The sequence below is a fragment of the Plutella xylostella genome, chromosome 18, assembly GCF_932276165.1.
Source record: "Plutella xylostella chromosome 18, ilPluXylo3.1, whole genome shotgun sequence".
Lineage (NCBI taxonomy): Eukaryota > Metazoa > Arthropoda > Insecta > Lepidoptera > Plutellidae > Plutella > Plutella xylostella.
In genome coordinates this window covers 9,473,916-9,493,357 of record NC_063998.1, presented here as the reverse complement: position 1 = coordinate 9,493,357, position 19,442 = coordinate 9,473,916, and the positions used below count along the sequence as shown (strand labels likewise).

Sequence of the window (19,442 nt, the reverse complement as noted above, 5' to 3'; positions counted from 1 at the left end):
CTTCAAATCATTCACCCTCTGTTGCACAGGGATAGGAACCGTTATGGCGACTAAGCTCCTATCTACTTCAACGTCTTCGTTGCAACTCACACAATGTTAACCAGCTTTTATTTTTTTGTCTATAATAAAACATAGATTGTTATTTTTAATCAGACAGCTGCTGTCGCTACACGGGTTCATTATCGACGTAGATAAACGTCACTATATCGAGATTCACCATAAATACGTCATTGCGATTGGTGGAACGCGCATTTAACGAGTTTATCGACGCTTGCATTGTCATCGGAACCCCAAACCACACCGTTCATTCAAGCATGCCGATCTACATCCAGTTGCGAAAGACCATAGAGTTCTGCGACCATGCAGCGCGACTGGTTCCCATACCCCCCCCTCACCAGGGCAGGGCAGAGCATTTTTTTAAAACAAGTATTTTTTTTATCTATAGTTGAAGCTCTAAAGTCTAAACTACTTCTGCCGGTTAAAATTGGGAAAGGAAATTCCCTAGGTTTGAAAAATTTCATGAAAGCTTACGTATGTAGTAACTAATATTTAATCTGGCTAAATGCATTGAAATAAATTGTATTCATAATGCAAATTTCAATGCTCCTTCCTGTATAACAATGTGTGTGGCATAACATATTCAACCCGCATCGACAACCAAAATTTTATTAAAATTCATCAAGTATGAACAGTTACATTATATTTTAACCTAGTGGCACAGATGTCCATATTATTTCTTCATTTAACTGTATCTAGGTACGACATATATTTATTTCTTTTAAAGCGATAAGTACTTAGATATAAAAGTAGTGTAACGATGACTAAAAGCACCGAGACAAACTAAATACGATCACCTGACTAATACACTGGCTGAAATAGACACCTGTTTTTTATTGTTTAGTTACAATTATTTCCATTTGTTTGTTTTATGAATGACTAATGCAAGCAGTCTTCGCTTTTAGTATTGCAATTTGCGAGACAATGGACCTTGTTTGCCTGCTGAAGGAAGGTATTTCGTTGCGGTTGTTATTGTTCTCTGTAGACTATATTTCTTCGATTTTTATATTACATCCATACTTAACCTGGCTGCCTAATTCATCGACACGCTAATAAATAACATACAAAATACCAATATTACCAATATACACTCACGGGCAAAGAAACAGTTCCACTCACAAAATGTCGACACCAAACCGCCTAAATTTTTACAAATATTGAAATATTTTTTTTTACAAAATATATTGTTTTTAGTTGGTAATATCCTGATGCTCAGTTAAATGTACTTCAATGTTGCAGAAGGCGTCATTAAGCTAGCATTTTCCGTTTAGGAGTAATTTGGTGCTTTTCTCAGTGGAAACTTTTCATTGCCCGTGAGTGTATTACAAAACTACGCACGACACATGCAAATTGATGGCGCGTTTTTAACCTGTATCACGATGAATGAGTTGCATGTCAACCACTCATACATCCTGTGAATAACATCGAAATGCCATTACTAACACATCGACCTATTTCTGACAGGGTTCTAATACAACTAACGGGCTTATTATCAATAACAGTATGTAACGATAACTGGCAGTTTCATACGATTTTGAGCTAATTAGATTTAGACTGAAAGACTTGGAGGCGATAATAATGTTCTTTTGTTGCTTGTATGCTTTAGTTTTGCAGCTTATTCGGCCTTCGTAGTATTTCGAAGGCAAGTAAACACAAATACAGTATTTACGTTCACTTGCAGGCGAACTCGACAGTGGCAAAACGGAAAACTATAATACAACTTTTGTATACGTCATACTTTCAGAAAGAGTCTTACATACGGTATTTATTGAGTAATAAGTCGGATACAAAGAATGTTTACGATAGTATTACGAATGATTGATCATTGAAACGATATAAACACAGACCTACATGTAAAAGGTAGACTGTATTAGTCATTGATAAATATTATTGAACTACTCTCATGGTTAGCTAATCGATAAACAGCCTTGTGTCAAACCGGCCCGTGATCTCGTTAAACAAGTGGTTGCGCACATTAACTAAAACGTTAATAGGAGTTGACATGTTTTGCTAATGTTTGCTTAGCTGTAACTAAAACATTCAAATATTATTATGTATTATGTAAAGGGACGAGCCCTTTACATAATACAGTCATAAAAAAATGAGATTAAATAAGAACGTAGACGTTAATTACAACCCTGCTCCTTTGAATTGTTGACTCGTTGAATTTGTTTAGTATACAGAGTGTACCTAAAATGCCCTATCCATAAGTACTTAAGGTATCCCCTACATGAAACATCGCCGTGGGATATACTGTACCTATACTGACAACTACAAACAGTACCTTGTATAAAACATGAACGTTCGTTCACGTCTTCGACCAAATATGTTTCGCTGAAACGAGCCGGCGACTGAAATCGGACTGACTCGACAAACGTGACCGAAAAACTAAGTTACTGTTCTTATTATGTGATCAGAATGCCCGGGCATGTGAAGGATTTCGCCACATTTTGCTACATAGTAGAGTATTCGAACTATGTACATGTATTTGATGTGATAGGCTTTGAACGAAAATGTGGATGTAACAAAGTTTGAATCAAAAAAATTGTGGCCAAAAAATATTAGTCAAATTCTAATGACAAAAACTTTTTTTATACGCCGAAGTACTTCATGAATTTTGTGATCCAAATCCACTGAGGACTTGTAAATTTATGCAGAAGCGCATAGGCGAAGTTGCTTATCCCATCACCAACTTTACGGCCTTCGGTTCGAACTCTAGTGTGGCAGTAAATTTAGCCCAGAGCGAACTGAAAACAAACTATGTAGGTACCTATGCATGCACTATATTCCCACTACGGCCACTCAAAGTAGGGACAGGCAGTCAACTACACGTTGTAGATGATTCTGTAGGATCCAAACAAACAAAATAATTGCATGGATAAAAATGTTTGAAGATCAAAGCAAAAACTTGCTGATTGTTTTCGGACATATTATTTCGTTTTGTCAGTACTAAATGCTTTAGAATGACTAGCATTATCGTAGGTATGTGTAATAGAGCCTTCTGCTCTGCTTTTCTTTTAAAAAATCAGCCTTGTAAGTATGGTTTCGAATAATGAAACACAAAGTAAGCTGCTGCAATGCATAAGTCACTGGAAAAGGCTAACTATTTCTATATTTTCTCTTTGTTTCAATTCCTTAGAATCCTTACACGAAAAAGAAGTATTACGCCTCAACTTTACTGTTTGTGCCGATCGCGTAGCCTTGCTGAAGTTTCAGCCCCCCTCGAGGAATGAGGGTTGGAGGGGGCGAAGGGGCATAAACCCCGTTGCCATGGCAACGCGCAACCCTCACGGGGTATTTTTAGGAGGCTCTGAGTTGTGTCTCTGCCCAGTCGGTTGGAAAACGAAAGGAATTCTATTGAAGGTTTGTTGTTGAGCTCAGAGCGTTCGTCGGAAAATCACAATATAAAGTACATGCTTTTTAAAAAATTATCAGTGAGTATTTCAGGTGAATTAAAGAAATGGTGTTTTAAAATGGAATTTCGTCAACATCGATATTATTTTAATGAGATAAACATAAATTTATAATGTGCGATTAAACTTTGGGTAAGTTATTCGATTAAGAGCTTCGAAAGCTTTCGAAGCGAGTTCGAGCTTTTTAAACCAATTGATGCACAAATGCAATCGTCTAATTTACACTTCTGTTGGGTAATAATTAATATATTCATTGACGGGTAACAAGAAAGAAGCTTTGCAAGCGACACCCGCAAAGTCCTTGAACCTTAACCTTTCAAGGCCTATTCATCCTTGGGTTCTGAAGGACAACCTTGTGAGTATTGATTATGATCCTGTACAACTTTCACGGATGCTGGAACCTTAGCGTGTTGTATTCCATAATGAAAATAAGGGGTGCTGTAATATTGAAATATCTGTCTACTGGTCTGTGGGCTGGAACTACGAATGTATTTTTTGGTCTGTGAGTTGACAAGATTATTCTTAGCAATCTTTACCAATAAATCCTACTCATGGTAAATGCTAAATATTGTAAGTACAGATGGATATTTTTGTTATTCTTTAACACTAAAACTACTGAACATAATTTGATAAGCAGTGAGCTGACAAACTGGACACAGATGCTGCTTTTATAACGGAATTCCTACGGGAAAACTTTTTGGGAGATAGTGAAGCTCGCGTCAAAAGCTAGTGAAATTATAAGTCAATTCTTTCCCCGTCCACTTGCAACAAAGCATGGAAAACCCAACCGCTATATAAAGCTTTTGTTCCGAACATTAATATTTCCTGACTCCACCACGATAGGGGCACATAAATTTGGACTTTACAACTTAAAACATAAAACGCTAAGTGCATTAACGGGGGCTAAGGGTTTGTCTAGACACATCGATTGCCTCGCTCGGTGTCCGGTCGCCTGCGACATGGGATATTGTTGCTAACAAATGGATAGGCCGAGCTCATAGATATACACACAAATGTATATATTATACAATATACGTGGATAAACTCTTACGGTGAAAATCTGTGAGAGGAAAGTAAGGATTGGGCATTGGTTGCTGCTTCCATTTTTCGCTCATGTTCTTTGTCAGACTGTATGTATGTGGCTTTATTTACTGTTTATATTCCTTCTCACTGTATGTTATATTTATCTATCATGATGGTTTTGTAAATAGTGACAGACAGCGGACATCTAGATCTAAATTATAGTTCGTAACAACATTAACAACTATTTATTAAATAAACATCATCTAAGGAAATGTACGTGTTTGAAAACATATTTTATTAGTAATTAAGAGTTTTTTAATTATACGTATCGGATATTATACCTAATTAAAATTTGTAGACAATGTGCTATACTTACATTCTGTAGGCGTTTAAAGTCTTCGACATTATTCAATGTGGCGGTGACAACTACAGGGCGGAATCCATGTCACTCACAATGACCTGTCGCCATTGTTTATTTACAATTCTACACTAATCGCACAAACTAATGTAAGTAAAACGTATCGAAAATAACACAGTCACTTTGCTATTGAAACATACGATAATACTGGCACTGGGGACAGGGAATTATTTATAAATATGTAAAACGTTTGTATTTATGTTCGTGACTCACGCCGCTTTCCGCGACCTTGGAAGGACAATTTTATGCTGCACCATGACTGGGAAACCACCTTTAAAATGAAGAAGTGAAATAAGGCTACGTCAACTCAGGACCAGACCAAGTTATCAGATTGTTAAATTAATTCTAAACTTCAAAGCTAAGTCAAGCTACGGAAAAAATAATTTGTTGCTAAGTAACACGAAATAGTACCTAAGACCACAGGTGTACAACTTTCCTTCTGTACAGCGCGAAAGCGAAAGCCTGAGCAACAGATCTTACTCTACAGACATAGATTAGGAATGCACTATTAATACGTAGACAAGGAGGCTGAAAACACAATAGTTTCTCGTGCAGGTTGCACCTGGGTCATGCACGTGTGTGTACTTTGGCACAGATACTCAGGGAAATACGCCCTTTGCCAATTATTTCACAATACTGACAGAGACAGATGTAGCTGACGAGAGGCGGAGCGAACGGGACGGAAACACAAACTGAAATTAAAATAGTTCAACTCCTACGCAGGTTGGTGATCTGTGTCGTTGATCCCTTTACATCATACGCTTTTGACAGACGCCGTTTGTTTGGTCAACAAAAAGTCTCATTTTAAGAATAGGTGAGTGACTAAAATAATTTACCGGTATAGATTGGATTGGAATGACTGGACAGAAAACTCGTAAAACACCGCAATTTTGCTAACCGCAACTATTTACAGTTACGACTGCTGCGACACAGTGCCCTTGAGTAGAACAGTAGCATTTTTTGATGCGCATAATGTTTACGAAAGAAACAATCCAAAAACAAACAGACTCGCTCATAATAACAATTGCTACATCGTCGTCCACTTGGCACAGCGACAAGTGAAAGTAGAATCTTTTCTATCAGACGGCCATTTTTACTAAACCCATTTCAGTAGCACTGAGTATACACTGACCGTGAGCAATTTCGGGTCAAGTTATATAAAAATAAAATGCAGCTATTCCCTGAGCTAAAGAACTTTAATAAAGTCGGGGCCGCAATGCGGATAGCATTTCCAATTTAAGTGTCCGGAGTCAACACAGGCGTTGTAGAGCAGAAAAATATTATCTTTACGACACAAGCGGGGAAAGGCTCTATCTCTGTACAGCTGCATTTGGAGAATTTATGGCTTGGCTTTGCGTCTAGACGTGCTAAATCATGGCCAAAACAAAATCGATTCTGAATCCGAGTCTGAGTATGAGATCCTAGATAAGCGAAAATAACAATATCCCATATAAGGACCATCGATGTGCCACTCGCAGCCCTATATCCTAGACCGCTTAGTGGATGATTTCAATGTGATTTTGAAATTTCATTTCAATACCATGATCCATGACGTATTGATTTTCTAGGTACTAATCAAAAGAGTATTAATAATAACAATAATACATCAAACAATACAAAATTAAAATAGAGGCCCTCCTTCAGTTGTCTGAATGAATGGAAGACAATCATTGATGTTGGGCAATCCACTGGTAATGGCTCATGAAACGCACCGCTGAGAATTGAAAGTACCCGAACGGACGGAGACGACGCTTCAGTACCCCCGAGCCGCGAGCGCAATGCGGCTAACGAACATTTACTAACTACACATTACTGAAGACACAGATGACCTGCATTTCGAAATCAGACCCACTCAAAATATTTCAAAAAATAATGCTGAGGAAAGGAAATTTCGTATATTTGTATCCAAGTTGCATACAGTTGAAATATAATATTATTATTTCATTTTAAAGTTATGATTAAACTAAACATTTTTTTAAATGACATAGATTATGGGACAAGAGAATGAGTTTTAAACTACAAAAAATATGATAATATTATCCAAATATAATTTAGCCACGAAAACAACTCAGTGGTCAAATGTACAGAGGCAATGTTCACTTTCTAACGTTTTCTTATCAAAATACATAAAATAAAATGAATTATGTTTTTTTTTATTGATAAGAAAACGAAAAACAAAAGCTTTAAAGGTTAGGAGATGTGGTGTTTAATCAATAATAGTTGAGCTGACGTGTCGCAATGAAGCCGTTATAAACATGCACTGACACTTTCGCGGGATAAAGAATGCCATGCATATTCAACAATGTAGTAAATAACTTGAGATACAATGTTCCGTTTTTGTATACCTTGACGATATGTTAGTGCATGAAATCTTTGCAAAATTCCTTAGACTCGGAATCCTAGATATGTCAGTTGCCAGAGTGCCTTGGTGCAGTTGCGGAGAATCCTTGAGGGAAATCTCTTCGCTGAAACGAAACTGCGAAATCCGTTGAAAGACCCGCAACAGGCTGCCACCCCGACGCAAACATAGCACAATACAATACGACCAATTTGATATGTGCCCACTTTGGATAAGTAAAAGAAAGAAAGACATTCTAGCTAGACGTGGTTTCCATTGCATTATAAATTTATCACCGTTTTGTATGGAACTGGGAAACAAAGGGTAAGAATTGATTAGACAATCAATAAAATCCATGTGGTTGATATGAAAAGTTGAAAACTATTAAGATTGGATCGAGAACTTGCATTTCTTTGTCCAAAACTGTTTGACTGTAGTTATAAAATAGATGTTATGGTCTGGTGACACAATTTCTAAAGAGCCGTCATGGTCTGGTAATCAATTAACTGCATTTACATAGTCGTCAGATTTAGGTATTAAATGAGTTTAGTTGTAAATGTTGTTCTTCACAAATGAACATAAATATTATGACGTCTGAATTTTTTCTCGTAAGACCTTTCTTAGATTCGGGGATAGGAACACCAAAAACCTTTAATGGGTTAAAAAAATAGCCTTGCTAGTTTTTTGTTTCTTTTGAGATAAACATGTAATAAAGGCAATTTCTTACCACAAAGGGAAACATTACAAGACACGGAAGATACCACAAGGAGAAGGGCAATATAGCAGGTGAACTGACAGGTGTCTGTATGTTTAATTATTGAATATTGTTACTGGGTCTAATAATATAAACCAATTATATATTAGTAGTATGAAAATCTAAATATTATTTATCTAATCCAATCCTAGTAAAGAGTTTTAAGTATGTACATACTTATTTGGTTTTAAAAGGCTTTTTATAGAGTCTGATATCAAGAAATGAATGAAATACACGTTACGTAAGTTACGTTTATCAAGTATTGCTTAGTACGAGATTTTACGATCATAAAAATATTAACTTAAAACAAGCAATCCAATTGTTTATAAGTTTGACTTGTTGCAATTTTTCTTACTTATAATGATTATAGATTAATTAAATGATAAATCTGATTACGAAGACATTTCTTTAATTAATTACAATCTGATTAATGGAAAGTGTTTCTATTGATTCGAAGAAAGTAATGAATTTATTATAAGATTATATCAAGCATCCGAGCGGTGCCGAAGTGTCGATAGAAAAGTGTAATTACGAACATAATGATAGAGAAATCGGGCTACATATTGTCCAGCAATCAAGAGTGACAGTTTCTAAAAATACACAACAGAGCAGTCAACTATTTCTAAATTACACCTGTCAATGCGGATGACGACCAATAAAGAATCATTTTAAAAGTGATCTAATTAAACCACGCAAACTACCACCCAACACGAATACACAGATTATGTAAAGACAACAATTTTACAAAGGAAACTCCAGAATACGATAACTTCAGTCGAGTAGTACAAAAAAATGTACGCGCTGTGAAAATTGATCTTCCAAGGTACTCGGCAATTTTTTGAGTAAACATACAAATAACTGGTGTTGCGAGGAAGAACCACATAGAAAAGGCAGGACGGTAGCTGTAGGACGCGTGTTTTTTTAATTTATTTTCCAGATACCGGTGCGTTTGAGCGCGGGCGACACGTGCGGCGTCGGTCGCGGTCGTCGGCGGACTGAGCCGGATCGACTGACGCCGGGGCGGCTACCACTAGTGAGGCGCACGCATGCTGGCCACGCGATTGCCATTATCGAGCTACGAATTCGATAAAAACTGACAGGTGCACCGGCTGTAATAGTTTTCCTTATCCATCGCGCACAGGTTATTGAAGATAATGGTCTGTTCTGAAATGAACTGAGCAGCTTTTACTTGACGCCTAAATATCTGATATAATGGCTTACGTTTATCTTGGTAACATTAAAAAAATATGTGCCGAAAAGAAAACTAATGTAACTAGATTTAAGTATAGAAGTAGCATATTAATAAAATTGGTGTCTTTACATATTTAGATTTACGCGAAGATTGCTTATTTAACTCTGTAGTTAGACAAGTATACGTCAAAATCAAAACATAGCGAACATCCCTACAGTTTTCCAATCGCTTTAGGGTGCCACCCTCCCTATTAGGGGTAGTGGCCCACACTAGCGCACCACACCACTACATACACACTTGCGCCAACATGTATGCACAGGCTAATGTTGTTAGAAGAAGGCTGTATGTGTTTATTGCTGTATAAATCGATGGTAATCAAAAAATTCTGATGTAAGTAAGACTTTATTTGCTGTCGTCAGTGCGGATAAGATAGGGTGTAGGGGTAAAGATCTGTGTAGATTGGGTTATCGGGTCACCAGGCTATCCACAGTACATGTAGGAGCACTCACACACACATGTGCAAGCGGTGATGCAACAGGGTCATCTGCATTGGATCTCACACACACACATGCACGGCTGGTGAATCATCTATGTCTATGATTGAGGTGTGCTGTGTGCTTTCACCGAACTTTGCAGTACTGTACGATTTATGTTTGGCAATAGCGTAAACCTTGAAAGATAAAAGGTGATAAACGGTACAATAGAATATGGACAATTACTTTAACATGTTTATGTAATATAATACGGGGTTGGCAGAATTGCATTTACCTACTACAGCAAATGTTGGCCAAGATTTTATGTTAATCCAATAAAAGTAATGGTGGACAAGCTCATTTCCATCTTACGGGCCTAAATCTAATCACAAGATCCGTTCGACTTCAATTCACTTTATCGATAAGAAAAGCTCTATTTTGACCAGACCAAAAGAAGGGCTATATAAATTTGAGACGTAGAAATTGTTATCAGACTCATCAACACATTTTAATAATGGGTCTTTACCTAAGAAATTGCCGTTTTGTATGGCGAAAAGTGAAAGTACTATTTTCCATACAGCATAAGAATTAAAAATTTCCAGAACGGAATCGGGAAAAAGGTGACTTAAAAAGTTGTTCGTTTACTAATGTTGCCATCGTAATAAAGTTTTGTTGCCCTGACCCTGGCAACGCAGCCTGCGTTACCAAGCCAAGGTGGCATGGCGACTGCCGACGCAAAACCGACACAGAATCAATACTCAGACGCCTGGGAGTCTAGTATTTACTTTCCCTGCATACTGATCTAGACGAGGCTAGATGCTAGCTCGCCTAGGATGTCTATTAATAGTGACATATTTATGTGTTTAATTTTCTTGTTAATAAATTGTTAGTTGAAAGTTAGTTTATAGCTAGGGGTTCTAGGTTACCGGACTTGATTTGAAATTATGAGCCTATTACAAGATATTCTATGCAAATTAAGTTTCTGTACATAAGTGTATGTTTTTATGAAGGTATGGAGTATACAGGGTGGAAACTTTACAAGTGACCTTCCCGTTGGGTGGACCATATACCTACCCGTCGCGTTGTACTGAACAACTTTCATTAAATCAGCTGTTTCATAGTAAAATGAAATACGTACTTATACTCCACGACAACCTGTATTGGACAGCCGGACATATAAAATGCCAACCCGTATACTGTTCAATGAACTTTTCAATGTAACAATCTACAAATAAGTAAGTATAAAATGTAAAGATTGGTTCCGCAGTTCCACTCATCTAGAAATGAACCACTCAATCTACAGTTGGATTGAATAGGAGAAACTGAACAACTGTCAGAAATAAGTGCCCAAGCAAAATGAAATAAATCACATTTAATTCTTCAAGGCAAGTGTAGGTACAATATCATTGCACCGAGAAAGGCCTCTTAACACCGCACTTAATTAATTGCGAATACTAAACCATTTTTGATGCAACATGACAAAGAACAGCAATATAAATGGAATACAAGCAGTTTCTCACGGTATTTTTAATTAAAATACCATTAGAATTGTCATAACAGTAGAAAATTTGATTTTTATTACTAATAATAAATGTTGAATTTACTACCATAATATAACTTTTATGCCTTCAGGATAACTATTATTGTCAGCCAAAACACACCCGTCCACACTATTACACATACCGAGTCTTCTACTTTACATTAGTGCATGATGCTGCAGTTTCATTAAGATCAGGGCATTTGGAATAGTGACTATTATGGTCATTTGGCCAGCATGCGTGCCCACATATGTCGGTCAAGCATGTGGAGGCCACTTGAGTTGCACAAATTAAGACCAGATAATGTCTAAGCGCTTTGGCTTACATTTAACTGCTACTCAGAGTGACTATGTTTTATGTTTAAGTATTTACATTTTTAATGTACGAGTAGCCGGTGGAAGATTTTGATAAGAATACTTAATACTACTAGACTTTGTATGTCTAATATCTATAAATAATATTCTTCAGCTCATCTAACATTCACCTGTTTGACTGAATCTTAGGATCAAACTGTTTTACTGGGGTGGTACATAATTATATGATTTGGTGACCGTAGTACTCATAGCTCCTATCGGCGAGCTTCATAAGGACTAAAAAGTTTACGATATAGTTTGGATACACTTTTAACGTAACGTTTTAAGGTAACGAGGAAAAACTACATTATTTATCTGTTACTGGCATAGCAGATGGATATCTCGTATGAGATCTTTCATCTTAATATTGATGACAAAAAGGCACTTTAATAAGAAAAATCTAATCAGCATGATTAATATTATGGGAAAAGAAACCCGCAAAACGCATTGCGTATGCAAAACAAAATTAAATGATACAAAAAGATAATGAATGTATTGCTAAGTACAATAGATAACTATTCTCATACACTTTCCCTTTTCTTATCTAGTATTAGTGTGCGTAGAAATTATCAAAAGGTTACATAACTTTCTAGTACCTTTATATTAGGTATAGGTACATAAAAACTTAGAATTTATGAAAAGGATTTATAAAATATCATGCTTACATGAAAAACAAATTTATGTGATCTAATTCAAACATAATTCCAATTTGTTAACGATATGAACACAGCTCGAGTAATGGTTTATCTTTGTGGATTGTAGAGTGCACTTGGAAAGAATATGATCTATACAACGCTGACTTCTGTGTGAGCCAAAATGTTTTCTTTCTTTTTTCATCGTGGCACTCTTTGGGCTTGGGAGAAGCCTATGTCCAGACGATTACGGACAGATGATAATGACTGTAATCCTAAAGCTACCACAATCCGCCAACTACTATACTGATGATAAATCTCATCTGAGTCATCTCAGTTTTCTCCCCATATTGATTTGACCGAGTCTGATAATGATAAAGCATGTAATTTGTGATGATGTGAGCGGCGGCGGCCTCGATACTGCCAATAATTGAATTAGAAGACCGAGGGGGGGAAATTGGAGACGAGACTCTGGTGGGTTCCGCAGGGATCAGTTCATTGTTTATTGGAGAAATATTTCATCAGCTTTAGCACCATCAGCTATCTAATATAAAAATAATAACATAAAAAAGCTTGATTTACATAAAATACAAGAAATAAGAATACTAGGAAACTCGCTTTGGTTATCAGGAGCAAGAAATCCAGTAACATATACTGTTGTTTATCCATAACGTTTTCCGTCTAAAGAGCTGTAAAAATATGAATTTTGGCTAAGAGATACATAACATGAATACATACATTACATTTCCATGGGAAAATCGTTCAAAGCGAAGCTCGCTAAACAGGCAAGTCATGTCGATAGATATAAATATGTAATTTACTTTTCGTCTTGTACGGACTCTGGAAGGTTACTCTATGTAAACTGAATACTGACGAAAAACGAACAAACGGCAGCTGTCGTGCAATCGGTAGGTACGTTTAATACAAAGAGACAGGCCAGTGCAACAGCGCTCCGAAACTTAGTTTTTCGTCATATAGAGTAACCCCCTGTAACGAGGACGAATGACGAGATTGCTGTGAACAGTTGACCATGAATCTAGTACTTGATAATATATCTACGTATGTGACAAACAAAGTCACACGACACTCAAAGTGGTTTTGCACATAAACATACAATTTTGCGTAATATTGCTACAGCTTCAACTGTGTTGACATTTTTGTAAATATGTAAACAAGGCGTAGTTTGAGTTTTAAGATTCGCATTTATTTACTTGTAAAGTAAGGTAAGTCGTACTTGATTTAAATAAGAAAATTTATTAATTAAATAGATTAATTTATTGCGATAACTGCAAAAATATAATAATTTCTTGACTTTCTAAGGGGTATTTAAAATAAATAACATATAGAATTCCATAATCAAATAACTGTCAACATCACGGCGGTGACGCCTGCGCAAGAAGACCAATATAAACTACGCAAAGTCTCCTTCTGGATCCACCAATCAGACGTGAGGACGCCGGAGACAGTTATCAATAAGATATGATTGATTTAAACACTTCCGTCCTCTCAATGTGATAAAAACGATCAAGCGAATTCGTAATAGGAGGGCAGTTTTTATTCATTGCATAATTATTTAGATTGTTTAAGGCCAGTCTTAAAAAAAATTGTGGCCAATTTTCATACTCAATTTGTTATACTCAAAGAAGGAGCCAAATAGTGTCCACTGCTTGATAGGCCTTTTCCAAAGATAGAAATAGAAAATGCTCGTTCTTCCTCGGCCAAATACATTTCCGCAGGTTGAAAACACAAGATGTAAAGAGTACATACATACCTAACGTGACCATACGTCCCGCTTTGGACGGGACAGTCCCGCTTTCAAGCTGTCCGTCCCGCTGTCCCCCGCGAGGGCAAAAATGTCCCGCTTTCTTAAACAGACCAAACGATAATTTAAATTACCGACATTTTGTAACTTCATCCCATATTTCCTTTCTTTCTTTTAATCACTTGAAACAACTATTTATCTTCTTATCACTTACTCACATAGACTATAGGGAGAGTCATATGAGTCCGAGTTCAACCGAGACTCCGCGAGTAACTTCGTTCAGACGATCATTGACTCCCTCTTGCTCTATCGTGTATATAAATTTATTTCGCTCTTCTAACAAAGAAGAAATGCGTGGGAGTACATGTTTTCCAAAAAAGTAATCTGTATTAACTTTTATGAATGTGAAAATAAGATAACATGCACTATTGATAAGAACAGAGCGGTGGTAGCTCAGTCGGGTAAGCGCCCGCTTCTCACGCCAGAGATGCGGGTTCGAATCCCGGCGCTGACATGTACCAATGAGTTCTTTTCTGAATTTAAGTACAATGTATACCATCGCTCTTACGGTGAAGGAAAACATCGTGAGGAAACCTGCATATCTAGATTTAGCACATCTAGATATGTGAACCCACCAACCCGCAGCACAGTGGACCAGCGTGGTGGGGAAATGGTCCAAGCTTAGGAAGGCAGTTTAGACCTTGGGGATATGCACAAAGGTTCCATTCGAGAGAGCCAGGTGCAGGTACTGTTACCCCCACAGAAAATAGAATAGAATAGAATATTGATAAGAACTTTAAATTAAACTACTCAAATTATTTAAAAAATCAAAGTATGATGTTTAACAATTTGGTAGCGTCTGCTATGAGAACACCCAAAAATTCCGAAAAACTATTTTCCGAATTTGAAACACCGAATATGTACCTAATTATCAAAATATTGCAATAACAATTTTTTACACACGCACTCACGCCTTGTACTAATGTACTCCCTTGCGGGGTAGGCAGAGGTGCATTGCTGCACCCACTTTTCGCCAGAGTGTATGTTAGTCCCAATGTAATAGGGGGCGGGCCTATTGCCATTTTACGGGCACATCCAAGACCCGAGAACAAATATCTGTGTTTAAACAAATATCTGCCCCAGCCGGGAATCGAACCCGGGACCATCGGCTCAGTAGTCAGGGTCACTAACCACTACGCCATTCGGTCGTCAACAATTTTTTAAATATAGATTTATAGAAATCGAATACTTAGATAAATATAATAATCACGAAGGTATGTTATTACGATTGTTAAATACACGAACGTAAAAAAATACGATTACTTTAGTATACGAAAAATAAAATACAGATTTATTATAATCACCAAAATATCAAATCGGACCGAAAATATGATAATTCGTGATTTTGTCAAAAATAAAATGAACGTTTCAAAAACTTTAGAACCAAAACCTAAAGATAGGTGCGACGACGATCAAAGCGAGGAGGAGCGTGTTAGGTGCACATAGATATCGAAAAACATAGCGGAGCGGAGTAAAAATATTGTTAAATAGAAAACTATTTGTAGTATTTGTTGTTAAGTTACACAATAAAACAAAACAAATGCTCGTTTTTTTACGGTTTTTAACCTAAAAAACCTTAGGACCTAAACCTAAAGATAGGTGCGACGACGAGCAAAGCGTTTAGGAGCACAAAGATGTCGAAAAACAAAGCCGAGCCAACCAAAAAAAATATTAAATTGTTAACTAAGTTACATTCGGGGGATTTGTGTTTTCGGAATATTAAAACTTCGGGATTTGTTATTTAAACAATTCGATATAGTAAAAAATCGTTAAAACATCGAAATTATAACATTAGATAAATTTACTTTGGTCATTTTATTAAATCTGTTTAATATCGTTTATCAACTTTTCGTAATTTTTGTTATTCGGAAACTTAAAATTTACAATTATGAAACATAAAATTCATAATTAAAAAAATCGTTATTTTCATATTCGTAAAAAAATGATTCGGATTTATGTAGTGTACCCGTCTGGTATATTTATAAAAGCATAGTAAGTACTTAGGTATCCTAAACATACCAACTTTACAAAATGTTAAGATAAATATAAAAAATAAAATTCCGCAGGTGTCCCGCTTTGATAAAAAAAATAAATGGTCACGTTATACATACCTAAAGGCCAAAATTTATTGGTACATTTGTGCCTCAGTATGTATGTTTGTATAACTTCATCATGGCAACCATATGCGGTAGCTGTAATGTATACAAACTCCAAGCACATCATAATAAACTAAAGGAAGTATCGACCAGGCTGACCAGTTTATAAATGTTATTGAATAAATAGGAATCTAATGACTAATGAGCCTTCGAACGGAAGCTAAAGAAAGTGAGTAACGATGGAATTCCAAGCTTCTAAAACCAAGTATACATAGTAAGTAGTAAGTCACCTTTCTAGTTTGTATCTCACTACTGAGGCTTTCCAACTTTACGGCGATTACAATGTTTCACTATCACATCGCAGCCATAGTAAAAGTTCGTTACCGCATCGGTACTAACTGTCCAAGCAACATAAAACATTATTTTTTAAACATAACACTTGATCGAAAAGCTGAAGAACGAAACTATTAGACAAAACAAACTCTTCTAGACCTCCCCTATATTCTCATTATCCAGATGACTAACAGACGGAACCAAAAAACAGCATTAAAATGACTTAGCTAATTCCGTCCAGCCGAATTGGCAAAGCCCCGGATTACAGGCGGGTCATTATCATTATGAAACATGACATTGAACTTGGAGGTCGCTCCAGACCGGTATTTTCAGCTCGATCACACGTCACCTCTATAGCTTCTGATCTTGTTACGCATTGGAGGAGTGCAATGAACCGGCGATTAATTGTTTCCGACCATTCGATTATTCGATTATGGAAATCGCTTCGGAAAACAAAGGCTATTGGAGTAGGTTTATTTACACTGAACAGCTACTGTCCACTGTTGCAACCTAATTGGCAGGTAGGAAGGCGATATATTTTCCCTTCGGAGGAAAATGAAGGGTGTTATAAATTGATATTCATGTACTTGTGTTTGACTACTACAACTGATATAACTGTTCTACTGGTTTTTTATCATTTAAGAAATGAATTAGAGACCCCTTTATCTATTTTTTTGCCTCGTAAATCAGCCTCCTCGGATAATAACTTCCTCGCATTTATTCCAAGTCCACTTAATTCACTGTATAAATACAACGTATAGCAGTAAACTGCTATACGATTGCTATGTGGATGTGGACAAGTGAGTGTTGCACCTTGCTAGGCGGGTCCCACAATGACAATAACTAGTATACGTAATATAAATAACTAGTATTGTATAAATACATAAAGGAGAGAATGGCGTGGAACGTCTGGAACAAAGCTCGCGCGAACGACCGTGACCGCGGCATGGCACAGCGGCAGTGTAGTGGCGATAGTCCATAGAAGCACTGCCACAACAGTGGAGATGCTATAATAGGTACAGTGCAAATTGCACACATTTGAAAATACAGTAATATAGATATGGCTGCTAAGTAGCTAAGGCATTATTTCTAGGCATAACCTGGACCAATTTCAAACTATATTTTGCCATGAAAATGCTACATTGGGACTGAGTCTTATAGGGTACTTTTATATCTAACAATATAAAGGCGATGCAAAACTCATGCTTAAAGCTATCTAAATGTTATGAATTTAATACAATCACAGAAATGTTGGCTACAGAACATTCAAGTCCAATAATAAAAATCAAATTGGGTCACCATTGTCACATATAAAGACAAATGTGTTATTTATTCACAAGAACCAGTTTGTTTGCATCATCATCATTGGATACTATGATACAGGCAAAAACATCTAATGACTCATACAAGACAAGTGTTATAAAAACTCTGGCTTCAGTCCATTTGTGTCCTGTTAATATTGAGTTATTTATCTCGGCATGTATCAGAAGAGGAAGCTTTGACTGCTATCAGCATTTCATAAATAGCAGAATAAAGCTGTGTAGTTATACTTATATAAGACCAACCAAAACAAAGATTAGGAATAAATTCATGGCCTATTACAAAAAATATACAGGAATGGGAGATGGCTCCTTTGAATCGGGATGATTGGAAAACTTAAGGTGAGATATTTGCCCACACTTCATAAACGGCTGCCACGTTGGGACTTCTAGGAGTGTCCTGATCCAATTATCTGCTAAATATGTATGTAGGCCTTCTTTTTTTCGTTGTTACGTGTGTGTGAATGTGACTTTAGTTTAATTGAAACAGAAATTGGTTTGGCTAACAGCAAGCCGACCAGACCAACTTACATGGTATCTTTATAGACATAGATTTAATGATAGATAGATTTAATGCACATCCTACCAATCACATTGCTGTATTTAACATGAATTGAGATATAGTAACATTTATCTACATCAATAACAGTGTGTAGCAGGGACAGTCTGGTGATCGTGACTTGCAGCACAAAGCCTGGTGTTGGAACATGACTTCTTATAATATGGTCCAGCAACTGCTAGCCTCTGTTCTTCCCCGTTCAAAATCAAACAATTATTTTCATATAATGTTCATTAAATTATAATCTAAATAATAAATTACTTACATAATTTTAATGTAAAAGGGGGTATTGGAAGTTAGAAAGCCAAACTTAGTTTAGTTGAATGAAGGTTGTTTACAAAGATTGCATATAAAGTACACATAATATGTGATAGGGCCTTTAGTAAAAGTTTGATGAATATTCAAAATTGTCTACCTACTCAATAACAGAATTTTGTAGAACCTACAAGTAGGTAGTTTCAACGATCGCTCGACTTGTATGAACCGAAAAATCTTATCAGACTGATCATAACTATTAATTTGGCGTGTAATTTGTTTAGCTCATGGATCAAGAGTAGGTCAGTAACAGAATAATAATAAAAACTAAACTGCTTCGGCCAGCCTTTACCAACCTCGCAATTACTAGACCTTGCAACTCTTCAACATTAGTCATCACGGCATTAGACAAGTAAACATACCCTAAATTCTCATGTTTTGTTCCAAACGAAAGGTAAACTCGTTAAAGCAATGTTACTAGTGAAATTTGGAGTAAAATATGAGCACAAAGTACCAAAAAATATAAAAAAATACGGCTCAGATGATTCAAGCACTGGAAAATGGCGTTTTAATTTATCGAAAAAACACGGGAAAAGCTTAAGTTTTATGTTGCAAACATCACCGACGAAAGGACCAAATCAATGAAACATAAAATCAAGCATTAATAATGAAGATTTTCTAGTAAAATAATAAAAATAACTTACCAAATTAGAAATTGACAGTAACACACAGCACCAAAAAATTCACTGTTATCAATACTGACAACTTTATGACACGAAACTTTTGATTGTTCAAGTTGCCATCACAGAGTAAAAGTGCATTTACTCTAAAGAGTTTATGCTATAGTCTATAATCCATGGATGGAAG

General features: G+C 36.4%; 1 protein-coding gene across 7 annotated transcripts in view; it reads right to left on the bottom strand.

The window, feature by feature from the left end:
• Nucleotides 1–19,433, bottom strand: part of LOC105395422 (kinesin light chain) — a 42,087-nt gene extending 22,654 nt beyond the window's left edge. For 3 of the 7 annotated variants that reach the window (XM_048627151.1, XM_038113885.2, XM_048627156.1), the window contains exons 1-2: nt 8,856–9,012; nt 4,870–5,064 (exon numbers count right to left, since the gene is read on the bottom strand). In XM_048627151.1, the coding sequence (XP_048483108.1) occupies nt 4,870–4,898 (29 nt within the window). In that variant the 5' untranslated portion in view covers nt 4,899–5,064; nt 8,856–9,012. Of the gene's footprint in view, nt 1–4,869; nt 5,065–8,855; nt 9,014–19,279 lie in introns of those variants that run through there. The other 4 variants (XM_048627154.1, XM_048627155.1, XM_048627153.1 and 1 more) reach the window with 2 other exon arrangements.
• Nucleotides 19,434–19,442: the final 9 nt, after the last annotated feature.